Source organism: Erigeron canadensis, chromosome 2, assembly GCF_010389155.1.
Source record: "Erigeron canadensis isolate Cc75 chromosome 2, C_canadensis_v1, whole genome shotgun sequence".
NCBI classification, from domain to species: domain Eukaryota; kingdom Viridiplantae; phylum Streptophyta; class Magnoliopsida; order Asterales; family Asteraceae; genus Erigeron; species Erigeron canadensis.
In genome coordinates, this window is record NC_057762.1 from 2494970 (window position 1) to 2507742 (window position 12773).

General features: G+C 34.6%; 3 protein-coding genes across 5 annotated transcripts; 1 reads left to right on the forward strand and 2 right to left on the reverse strand.

The window, feature by feature from the left end:
* The first annotated feature begins 306 nt into the window (after nt 1-306).
* LOC122589772 (cryptochrome-1) lies at nt 307-6159 on the forward strand. Of its 3 annotated transcripts, none has more exons than XM_043762094.1 (5): nt 307-966; nt 1648-1866; nt 2459-3165; nt 3870-4651; nt 5809-6159. In XM_043762094.1, the coding sequence occupies exons 1-5, from the start codon at nt 654-656 to the stop codon at nt 5828-5830; spliced, it is 2043 nt and encodes a 680-aa protein (XP_043618029.1). In that variant the 5' UTR covers nt 307-653; the 3' UTR covers nt 5831-6159. The 3 variants fall into 3 exon arrangements, with proteins under 3 accessions (XP_043618029.1, XP_043618031.1, XP_043618030.1); XM_043762095.1 differs by having other exon boundaries at nt 320-966; nt 5851-6159; XM_043762096.1 differs by lacking the exon at nt 5809-6159 and having other exon boundaries at nt 308-966; nt 3870-4655.
* Nucleotides 6160-6216: 57 nt separating this feature from the next.
* Nucleotides 6217-7486, reverse strand: LOC122586755 (nodulin-26-like). The gene is made up of 5 exons (XM_043758743.1): nt 7334-7486; nt 7019-7237; nt 6736-6942; nt 6581-6642; nt 6217-6445 (listed from the first exon to the last, which is right to left on the reverse strand). The coding sequence occupies exons 1-5, from the start codon at nt 7484-7486 to the stop codon at nt 6217-6219; spliced, it is 870 nt and encodes a 289-aa protein (XP_043614678.1).
* Nucleotides 7487-9333: 1847 nt separating this feature from the next.
* On the reverse strand, nt 9334-12175 carry LOC122589789 (5'-adenylylsulfate reductase-like 4). The gene is made up of 4 exons (XM_043762113.1): nt 11926-12175; nt 10649-10836; nt 10362-10486; nt 9334-9948 (listed from the first exon to the last, which is right to left on the reverse strand). The coding sequence occupies exons 1-4, from the start codon at nt 12136-12138 to the stop codon at nt 9503-9505; spliced, it is 972 nt and encodes a 323-aa protein (XP_043618048.1). The 5' UTR covers nt 12139-12175; the 3' UTR covers nt 9334-9502.
* Between the last annotated feature and the right edge of the window lie 598 nt (nt 12176-12773).

Consider the following 12773-nt stretch of genomic DNA (forward strand, 5'->3'; position numbering starts at 1 on the left):
GATAAGAGTAACACTTTTATTCTCCAAACAAATAAAACCACCTGTCCTATTTTGTACTGGTTTTCTACTTGAAAGATAGCCATAGATAACAGATTTTTGGCTCATTTAAAGAATTTTTTTTAAGTGGAATTTGGTTTTCTTGAATAAAGTTATCAGATTTAGGTTTCTTGATAGAAAAAGCATCAAACTTTACATTTAGCTAAAGGCAATTGGAATCTTTTTACTTGAAAAAGATTGTTCATTTGAAGTGGGTGTTATTTTCTTTTTTATATATTAAAAAGCATCTTGGAATTTGGTGTTCATGAATCTTGAAAAGATATCATTAAAAGACCATAATTAAGTGAAATAAGTTGTGTGGGTTTCTTTCTATTTTTAGAAAAAAATCATACTTTTCAATATAACATATATGGTTTTTTCTTTCTCTGTCCTTAAGAAAGTTAGTTAATTTGAAGTGGGTGTTGAAGTTTTCTTGAAAAAAAAGCATTTTGGGATTTGGGTTTATTGAAAAAGTTGTTAATTTGAAATGGGTTTCATGAATCTTGAAATAAAAACCATCAAAATCCCGTAAGTTTTGAGATTCTAACTTTGGAGGAATTAATATAAGTCAATAACTAAGTGATTTAGGTTTTGGGTTTCTTTCTATTTTTGGAAAGATGACAGGAGGTGGATGTAGTATAGTATGGTTTAGGAGAGATCTAAGGATAGAAGATAATCCAGCTTTAGCAGCAGGTGTAAGATCAGGCAAAGTGATAGCACTTTTTATATGGGCACCAGAAGAAGAAGGTCATTATTATCCAGGAAGAGTATCAAGATGGTGGCTTAAACAAAGTTTATCTTTGCTTGATTCATCATTGAAGAATCTTGGAACTAGTTTAATCACAAAAAGATCATCTGATAGTGTTTTATCTCTACTTGATGTCATCAAATCTACTGGTGCTACTCAGCTATTTTTTAATCATTTATATGGTCAGTTTTTTAGTCCTTTAATAACTTTATTGATTTGTTTATTGTTGTGTGTTTTCGTTTGAGAATATTATTATTGTCTTTAGTTATTTTTTAATCTGGAACAAAAAGTAGGTGTATGACTGTTTAAATCGCATGCTCTCATACGCCGTCCTTGGTTGGACTGTGGATTGGGTATTGTTGTTGTCTCTAGTTTTTTCAAGTCATCTTTCCTATTTTGGTTATTTGTTAGTATGTTATTTTGACCTTTTGTGGGTGTTTGGATGTGCTTATAAGTTATTAATTGTGATTCTTAGTGTTTGAAACCTGGGTTAAATGTTTAGGGTTATAGGGTTTTCAGACTATTTTAGGTGAAATAATCATATCCGGATAATCAAGTAAGAAGTTACATTTAGTTTTCCGACTAGTTATGACTATTTGATTATTTATTATTAGTAGAGTCGCAATAGGCAATGTGATTGATGTACATCTAAACATCCTGTTTTGTGATAATATAGCAGTTTATTGGTCTACACAAATGCGCTATAGTTGTTCATATGCAGAGTTTGTAGATCACTATATCTTTTGTAACTATAGATGCAGGTTTTAGGAGCTTGAAGAATGTCCCCTTTTTTCTACTTTGATAATCTTATTTTACTATATAGCTTATGTTCTAATTAGTGATGTTTTTTGTGTATGTGGCAGATCCTTTATCTCTCGTCAGGGATCACCGAGCTAAGGAAATTCTAACTGAAAATGGGATAGCAGTACGTTCGTTTAATGCAGACTTGTTATATGAACCATGGGAAGTGCTTAATGATGAAGGCCGACCATTCATTACATTTACATCGTTTTGGGATAGGTGTCTTAGCATGCCATATGACCCTGAGCCTCCACAACTTCCACCAAAAAGAATAATCTCAGGTAGTGGTTCATCATGATATTAGACATATATTTGTATAGTTTCTTTTATTGGGTAATGGGTATAGTTTCCCCGCTCGGTGTTTAGAAATTGGAATCGTGTTTAATTTGATTATGATCTTCTTATTATCAGTTTTGCAAATATATTTTAAATGAATAAAGTATACGCAGGTCAGTACTGCCCATTACTGAAAATGACATGTTTTAACCCATACCTGACCGCTCATCTTGACATCTGTAAATCAAATGTAGTAGATAGGAAAATCGATTGATGAAATATATGTTAAGTATCCTAACTAACAGTATATTTTAAGCACTGAAATGTCTTACTTACTACCTGATCTGATTTTAACTCAATTCCAAAATCCAAACCACCCCTTCATGTTGTTATAAGACAATTTCAATATCTTCTCTATTCACTATCACTTAATTTTCATCATAAGAAAGAAACTTTTGTTAATGTATGTACTTCTACATGATGTACCATATGTCATAAAATTCAGGCAACAGCATTGCATCTAGACAAATTTTTGAACCACTTAAGATGCTGGTCTTTTTTTGTGCAGGGTACTTACATAGTTTTCCTTTTTTTCAGGTGACTTATCTAAATGCCCTTCGGACACATTGGTTTTCGAAAATGATTTAGAAAGAGGAAGCAATGCACTTCTAGCTCGAGCATGGTCACCGGGCTGGAGCAATGCTAACAAGGCACTAGCCACTTTTATCAACGGGCCATTACTAGACTACTCTATGAACCGTAGAAAAGCGGATAGTGCTACTACATCTTTTCTTTCTCCACACCTACATTTCGGTGAGGTTAGTGTCAGAAAAGTCTTTCACCAAGCCCGAAGCAAACAAATGTTATGGGCCAACGAAGGGAACAAAGCAGGTGAAGAAAGTGTTAACCTATTTCTTAAATCAATAGGGCTTCGTGAATACTCCAGATACATGAGTTTTAACCATCCATATAGTCACGAAAGGCCCCTATTGGGACACTTGAAGTTTTTCCCATGGGTAATCGATGAAAACTATTTTAAGGCATGGAGACAAGGTAGAACTGGTTACCCACTGGTTGATGCGGGTATGAGAGAGTTGTGGGCCACTGGTTGGCTCCATGATCGAATCCGAGTTGTGGTATCAAGTTTTTTCGTGAAGGTTTTACAGTTACCGTGGAGATGGGGTATGAAGTATTTTTGGGATACATTGCTGGATGCAGATCTCGAGAGCGATGCTCTTGGTTGGCAGTATATATCAGGTACTTTGCCTGATAGCCGTGAGTTTGATCGCATTGATAATCCTCAGGTATGACTTTGCTTTGACATTTTGGATATAATCATCATTATTTGACTTCATAACTAAATTGAATCCTAAACTTTTTGCTGGAAGTTTTCTGATGATTACCTTATAATTTAACTTGTGATAAACATGGAAAATTTGGAGTCATAATTTAGAAGTGATAAATTTGGTCTCACAAATTTTACTTAGATCTATCTACGGTATCTTCAAATAACCCTCATCTCTTTCTGAAATAATGGAAATTTCCAGCAACTTTAGCTGTTGACCTGGGAATAAAAGGTGGGAGGTCGGACAGGTTTGGTAACTGGTCAAAATGGTTCTAATCTGTGACCCATCAACATTTCTGGTTCATTTTTATCAAATTAATAAATAACTAGCTCATTTAATCTAAATTTAGTTGTAACCAAAGGTTTACAAGTTATTTAGGAAGCTCTGAACAACTTAATATTCTTTGGGCAACTTTCTACTCGTTTCCTTTCAAAAAAACTTTTAGTTACTTCAACAAACTCTTGACAGAGGGTTATTTTGGAAGCCGTCTCTGGTCTCTCTACCCTCGGGTAGAGGTATAACTGCCCTGTATACCCAGCCCCTGACCGGATAGGGGACCGTGCTTGTTATTTTAACCAAGTTTTTAGATTTTTTGGCTAAAAACTGATGTATCTTATGGATAGAAAGTAACTTTTTTGTCCCTCCAAAATCTTTTTCAACAGACTGAGGGCTATAGTTTTGACCCGAATGGAGAGTACGTAAGAAGATGGCTTCCTGAACTTGCTAGACTACCAACTGAATGGATACACCACCCATGGGATGCACCAGAATATGTGCTTCAAGCTGCTGGGATAGAGCTCGGTTCTAATTACCCTCTCCCAATTGTAACAATCGATGCAGCAAGAGCTCGGTTATTAGAAGCCCTGACACAAATGTGGCAACATGAAGCCACTTCTCGAGCAGTTCTTGAAAACGGGATGGAAGAAGGTCTCGGCGACTCATCTGAAGATACACTCATTGCTTTTCCCCAAGATATGCAAATGGAGATGGATCATGATCCTGTTAGAAATCGTACCACCACCACGATCCGCCATTATGAAGATCAAATGGTCCCTAGCATGACCACGTCGTTGTTACGGGGAGTTGAAGAAGAAGAAGAATCGTCCTCTGATCATAGAAATCTCGCAGTTGATAGCAGAGCAGAAGTTCCTAATGACGTTATGAATCAGGAACCAACAAGGGAACCACATCAGCGAGATTTAGGTCAAGGTTTTGATGCTCAGTCGGTCTTGCCACAGTTTAATATTCAGATAGCACTGAGGAACACTGCAGATTCTCCAGCAGAATCTTCTAGCGGTGCAACTTCTAGGAGGGAACGAGATGGTGGTGTGGTGCCGGTGTGGTCACCTTCAACATCTAGTTATTCAGAGACATTTGTAGGTGAAGATAGTTCGTATTTGCAAAGGCATCCGCAGATCAACTGGAGACAACTTTCTCAAACCGGGTAAACTTCTGTCTTGAATCTGTTTATCGGATGATTGCTACTAAAAGCTGCATAATTGATTTTCTAGTGTTTGAAGAGATTTTGATTTTGGTAGAACGACTAAATGGGTGGGTTTGGTGAGCGTTCAAATTGGGTCTTGTTTGAAACATTTTAATAAACATTCTGTGTTTCAAATATGAGTGCAAAAGTCATATCGTTTAAATAATAATCAAATTTTATATTTCCCACTTTTGCGTAACAACTAACAAATCTAATTCTTCGATTCTAGTTATTGGAAATGGAAACCTGAACTAAGACACCGGCCCTCAACAATAGTAAAGAGTATCCTGACTCGTCTCCTTTTTAGCTAAGTTTTAAAGTTACCCATTTGCCCATCAGGGATGAAATTAACTGAAGGGACTGATTTGCTAAATGATTGCGGTTAAATAATCAGAAACGGATTTACTACTAGTGGCACAAAAGTGATAATCACAGCAAAAGCACATCCACAAAACTATTAAAACTGACAATCGGATTCTTATTATTTGATTCGGAAAGACTGATTCTTCTTATTTAATATGCATAGTTACTTAATATCACTTATCATAACTACCCTTTTGTAGATTCCGGGATTCGATAGTTTTCCTCAAACTGTACTCAACTTAGACCTCATGGAATGTTAAAGTTTTCATAGTTAGATATTAAGAAGTGGCAGTAAGGTATAGAATAAGAAACCATAATTTGGCCACTCTTAAAAACTATTTTTTTTATTCATTCAATTTGAACTCTTGCAACTTTTCCTGGTCTTGAGGTGTAGAATTTCATAAACGGAGTTACAACATTAATAGTTTTACACCACCATATCTGAAATATATCTGAATTTGGGGTTTTTTGACCCACAAATGATCTAGGTCGTGCCAGTTTCTTTCTTGCCAAATTTACAAAATGAAGTTTAAATCTTTGACAATGGGTTGAATTTCTATACATCTACTTAGTTTTCCCGTAATCTGTTCTCATCAACGGAATCTTTGCCAAAAAGAAAATTCTGTTTGTTAAATGAGAGATTTCAGACAAAATTGTTCCTATTTTATGCCATCAATTTTAATTTTATTGTATAGCATTTTCACAAGGTATTATCTTCAACTTGTTACTCTTATTAATTACTGATTTTTCTTTAGATCAAAGTGGCACAAGATCTGATGTCAAGGTTCTTGAAACAGGTAATCTGCAGGGATAACAGATATCAGGCGTCCAAATTTTCATCAACGGTTCTCATTTCCCGAGACTCGATCCATGGGCAATCTAAGGTCACAGATTTGGAACTTGGGAGATAAATTTTCCTACAATCCAATATTAGTCCCTATGCTGTTCATATTATTCCTATGCTGTATAGTAAAGAAACAGTGTTTAGACATAAGAATTCTGGAGACTACTAAAAGCCCCAGATTTTTTCGACTTTTACTATTCATGTCATTGTTGTACTATAGTGTACAATCTATCAATGCATTGTGTGCAGTGATTGATCATCACATAACAAACTTGTTCTAACTACTTATTAGTGCCATGAAGTGATAAAGGTGTGGATTTCATGCCATTGAGTGTGAGTACATGCTGTTATAAATTATGCTTTTGGTTCCATCGATCTCAATATCTTGTAGCTCTTGCTTTTGTCGTCTGAGAAGACTGTATACGATGGTTGCAGTTGCAGCTCCAATAACGGGGGCCACTAAAAAAATCCATATGTCTTTGTATTCGTTAGCCACAACCGCAGGGCCTATACTTCTTGCAGGGTTCATGGAAGCTCCAGTAATTGGCCTGCAATCAAAACTTTGTATCAGGATTGTACTGCTACATCGGTTCATCTTTACAAAAGTGTTTCCATAAGCAATCTCACTCATGCAAAAGTTTCAAGAATGTCTACTAGAGTATAATGATGTTATGGTGGTTTACCCTGCAATAATAACATTGAACATCAATGTCACTCCAATTGCCACCCCTGCAAGCTCCTTGCTCTGCATTTATTGATTCAAGATCAGAATTAACAACTTAACAATCCAAAAGAAAAAAGACTCGATGGTTAGCTTGACAAAAAAGATAGAACGTACTGATCTATCATCGGTTGCAGCACCACTAATGGTGAACATCAAGATGAAAGTGATAATGAATTCCCACAAGAAAGCTTCTAGATCAGTTGTCGGATTTGAATAACCTGTTAGAGTTGGCAGAATGTCGTTTTGGTGATTGAACAGAACTTTCAAAGTGAGACACGCTAGTGTAGAACCTAAAATTTGAGAAACCACATACATTGGCACCTACATGAACAAAACCGATATCAGAAAAGCACACACGAAAACTGATTTCTAGAGAAGCAACATATATGGTTCTTACATGTATCAGAGGCAATCTCTTGGTAACAGCAAAAGCAATAGAAACTGCAGGGTTGAAATGGGCACCAGAAATATGTCCAAGTGTATATATCAGAGCCATTAGACATAAACCCCACACCATTGCAATCCCCAAGATTGTTAAAGACCGATCTCTATCAACAAGCGCTGCCCCACACCCTGTGAAAATCAAGATATACGTCCCTAGAAGCTCTGCGATAATCTGGTTTTGGTAACAAAAACAATAAATTATAACAGTATTCAAGGTTTTGGAAAAGTTGGCAAAAAACCAAGAACTTCTTTTGAAAAAAGCCACTACCTTTTGACAGTAAGATGGAAGAACAGCATCCTTACAGAAAAATCTTTTCTGGGTTTGTTCTGTCTCCAGTTTTTCTTGACTAACTGGCAAAGTGGTCTCGCGTGGAGCGTGTTTTGGTGAAAATGTATAATGTGTTGAAGTTGAGTCAGTCATTGGATGAGGTCAGTTAAGAATACTGCTTAGTTTGCTAGATAAGTATCTATGCATAATGGTCTAATCTAATGTGGTATTTATATACTAGAATGAAGTCCGAATATCGCGGAATATATGTATATTGATGCAAGGAAAAACAGTGATTTCCTTCCAAATGATTGATACAAATAAAGCCGGCTAATGACTTTGAAGGTTGTAAGCAGCAAGTGAACTTGACTGAGTGTATGTAAGTAAATGTGTATGTATGTATAGACAATGCCGAATATAATTTGTTATTTGTTTGTATTCAGTCAAGAGATTTTCTTTCTCATGAAAGGATCAATAATTTTAACGTCTTTTTATTGTTGGATATTTGTCATTTTTTTAAGTGAATTTTTTGTTACTTCTGATACAATAGTTAATACTTTTTGTATAGTTATTAATATGTTTGAAAAGTTCATCTGTTTTTAAATATTGTTATCTTCTGTATGTATCATATGACTCGATTTTAATCTACTAAAATTAGGATAAACAATACATGACAAAAAACAGTGATGTTACCACAAAAAGTCATAAACTAAAGCTATATGTGAAAGCCCCTATTGCACTAGTAGCATGTATATTACATTAGTATAAGTTACTATTAATGGATGCATGACTCATTGATAAAGTCTTATTATTTTGGCATGATCCATCCGGGCACGAAACTCACTCCTCACATATGTGAGGTTGAGCGTATTTGGGTATTTTTACAAGTCTTGACTTCAATTCTATATATTTGTTTAGGAGTATAAATAAATACATAATTGAGTTTAGACTATTATCAGATGCATTCTAAAACACTTAAACCCTTGCTATACCAATATTTCCGTTTGGTACTTCAGTGATGCATCAATCGTTATAAGAAAAATGAACATCTCCTCAGGTAATAAGTTAACTCAGATTTAAACCATTACTTTTTACCATCAACAATTTTTGCAAGACACTGACAACTTTGTTGGTGGTTTTAGATGTCGATTTAACTGATCGTTCTTCGTTCCTACGAACCTGTACTGTCGTAAGCAACAGTTTAAATCATATACAGTAATTTATAACGGAAGGAGTACAAGTACATCTTACTACAACGATATCAAAGGGTATAAAATATGTAAAGATCAATTTACTTGAACTTTTATTCATTGATTTTCATTGTCATTGTCAATAGCGGCTAAGGAGAATCTTTAACTGTTTATGTCGAAAATGATGTTAAATTCGCTATATCAAATAACTTTGTTACATTGTGTAACAAGAAAACGATAGGTGCAATTCAAGTTGAATAATTGAAGTGGGTATTTCTTTTGGAGTGGCCAATAGTACTTTGGTATATGCCATGGATATTGCATGCGTAAACAAGACGTATGTATCGCCTTCACCTCATTCCTCTTGTTAGGAGTGAAAATAACCATAAAATGTATGAATACATATGGTAGCCCGAATGATAAGAATCATGTGATATGAAAACTGTAACATTAAGACGTACATTTGACAAAAAAAAAAAAAAAGTGTACATTTTCGTTTCTATAACCTAAATGAACAAACATTAAGAACACAAAATTCTTGTTCACGTGTATGCATTTGTTTGCATTTCTCACTTCAATGAATCGATACAAACAACAAGCGTTGTTTGTGTTCGAAACAGCCAGTGGTTATCCACTTATCCTAATTGTTATAAGGGAAAATATTACCACATACGTAAATAACTAAGATCATCTGTAATGGTTTCCTACAGTTTATTTGGTTCCAACGGTAGTGATTCATGGTGGTTCTTGGCGATAGTTTACGCTCTATTACATTTACAACCAACAAACAGAAAGGGCAACAAAAGAAAATGACACATAAAAGCTTTGTTACAACTCTTTTACTATCAAATAAATGGTAATCTACATTTCACACAAAGCCAATTAGACAAATACTTCCCCATCAAGAAATCACATTAAATCCACAAGGAAAGTAAATACCTAAATGACAATTACTGAGGTCAACAAGTCAAACTCAACTTTACGACCCATCACGGTCACGGCTCGTGCTTGCCTCGCCAAAAGAGACTGAAGCCAAGGATTTTGATGCCCATGCAGCCTTAGCCTTTGCATTCATGGCTCCATGAAGATTGCTTCTCTTGCAAGGTTCAGTGAGTGAACTGAACAATTGTATTGCACGGTTCATGTAAGCCAAAGGATGCTCCCATAAGCTCCTAAAACGAATGTTTTGGATCCTTCTTCTCCAAGAAACTCTAGCACATGTCATGATATATGGGTAACTCAGGTAAATTAACCTTAAAACTACAAATATGGTAGCCAATGCCAAGTAAGTTTCGTGTCTAAGCATGTTTTCAGGCGACTGTGCCCATGAAAATGGGCAGCTTTCTGGCTCAGTGACATTTCTCTTCTCGTGCTCGTGTATTGTTTCACCCAGGGATGTTTCATTGACAGATTCACCTCTAATACCTGTCCAATAATTACTATCTGGTCATTTATCATTCATATTATACAGGTCTCAACATGATTCTACACACTATTTGGTTGATACAAAGTAGAGGTTGCATAACTAGTGAGTTGGGTAACAGATCAAAATGAGTAGTGTTCCAATATAGGCGGGTTGACCCACCAACACCTTTTTGTCCATTCTTTCTGCTTATAGATGATTAATGTATAAAGGAAACAAACCGTAGTCGGATATTGCAAGCAGTTTACCAAACTTTTGTTGACTTGGGTCATGTCTTCATCCGTAAACCGGTAAATAAAAATCCGTTTAAAAGGAAACATATCATATGGCCAGACCCGTTTTGCCCTGAAACTTACCGGACCAAGCCCTTGTACCCCCACAAGAAAATAGTTGAACTAACAGAAAGAAATTTTACCTGTAACGTTAGTGTAAAAAGACATAAGTGAACCAAGTGTTCGTGTGCCATGATAACGTGCTCGCATAGTTGAGTTCAAGACAAAAAGGGTAGGAAACCCATGAACTCCATATTTCGAAAGTATACTGCAAAACAAATTTCTCAAGTTATTCATACCATATATTTATCAAACCCGAGTAAAAATTAATTAACTTGTATTGGAAATTTTAGCTAACAAGAAAACTGAATCTTATATAAAAATAAGTAGAAAACTAAACTTAGTTATAGTAGATAAAAAAAATTTGAACCTTGGCTTTATAACAGATTCTTCGATAGCAAAATGAGCGACTGAAGGATACAAAGAAGACATGACTGATAAAGTTGGCCTAAATGTTATGGAGAAGGGGCACCATGATGCATAGAAGAGAACAACAACATAATCTTGAGGATTCTTATGAACCATACCCAATGCCTTTTGCAATGAAGTCTCATCTCCCTTCAAATAAAAATTAGCAAACTGGAATCAGCATATCATCAAGGATGAAAATCTAGAAATCTCAAATAATAGCCACAGTTGGAATTAGTAATCATCCTTCAAACTATTGTACTTTTATATTCATTGCAAAGAGACATTGTTCTTAAACCAATACCAAAAGATCATCACGTTTCCAAGAAAAGACCAGTTTAAACAGAATGTGGTAATGTCATTATGATGAAAAAAGACCCGCCGTTCTTGATATTATAGTCCAAAGTCGAACATCCTTATAAAGGGTAGGTTATTTTTCGTACAATATTTCATAAGAACAGATTCTGTTAGCAACGAAAATTCAATAGCTATGGTCTAAAAAGCTTACTCAGTCAGGAGCTAATGTGTTCCCCCCTACACTCCAAGATAACCAAAGGGTTTAGTAATATCATGAGACACCCCTTCAAGTTAAACAATTACTCCCTCCAACCCAAAATAATGCAAGTATTCAACTTTATAAAAAAAAAGTTTGACCGTAATCAGATGTATTAAACACCGTTCAAGAAACTTTTTATCCCTCCAGCTTAAAATAGGTACAACATTATGTTGTTGAAAAATGTCCTACCACCCTCAACCCTGGACTAATTACAAATTTTCAACATGATAACAGTATATCTCTGTAGCTAAATGTCCGCAACACCTTCAAGCTCAAAGTTTACCCCCTAAACCGCCAAGTAACTGAAATATTCAACTTAAAAACAAATAAAATTTTTGACTATAGAATACTCTTCACTCTTTCATGCTAAAACGCTGTTCCTACAATCCCAAAAAAGTTGCTACATCAACATGATAACACAAGTTTGAAAACTTTGGGCCAAAATGAAGTATTCTTAGCTCAAAATATGCACACACAGGAAAAAAAATCCTAAATTTTAAAGTACAACATTTTACTAGCCAGGTAGCAAAATCTAAAAACTGTCATCTATCCCAACTACTAAAAGAATCAAATAATATCAACTGAACCATAAACATTAAATTAATCAACTAAATTAAGGAAAACAACATACAAAGCCCCAAAATTTAATAATACAACATGAGAAAGAAGCTATATATACATACCTCAATAACACCAATATGATTATCAATCAAATTCAAGGGACAATAATGAGATTGAAAGCTAAAGATTGAATCTTTAATAGATTTAGGTGCACAAATTGAATTAGAAACCCTAGGGCTTTCATATGCATATGTCAAACCAATAAAAATCACCAAAAACAAGAACCCAAATCTTGAAATCCTAATTGGATTCATTATATGTATATATTTGAACATATATTGAAATGGGTTCTATTTAATTTTCTATAAAAATAATTAGGGAAAAAAACCCTGAATAATTATGAACAAAAATGAGCTCTTTATATAAATCTTGAAAATATGAATTGACTTTTTGTAAAGTTTGAATTTTTGGGAAAGGGAAAGATGAAAAACATGAAAATTGGAAATGGGTTGTGATTGTTAGAATCAAAAGTGTGTTATTCTTTTGTTCTTTTTATTTGGGATTCAACAGGTTATAAGATGATATTGTTAGACACTCTGGAAAATAAATATATATGTATTAGATATTTGTGATATTTTAATATATTTTTTGGTAGCCATACATTTTTTATATTTTTGCTATGGAATCTTGTTTGCAAGATATGGACTCCTAAACTGAAAAAGGAAAAAAAAAAAAAAAGAAACTTATACAAATATTGAATAAATATCGGGTCGGGTTAAGCTGACTTTGGAGTTCGATAATTACTCATCTTTATTATTATTGATGGATTTCTTTACCAAAATATGGAGTTTGATATGGTGTTGGAGGGTGGACAAGAAGGAGAAGAAAGGGAAAAAAAAATAATCTTTTTTTACTTTTATTAAATGATTTGAAGGTATATTTGTTTATTTAACTAGGTGAAACTCATGCG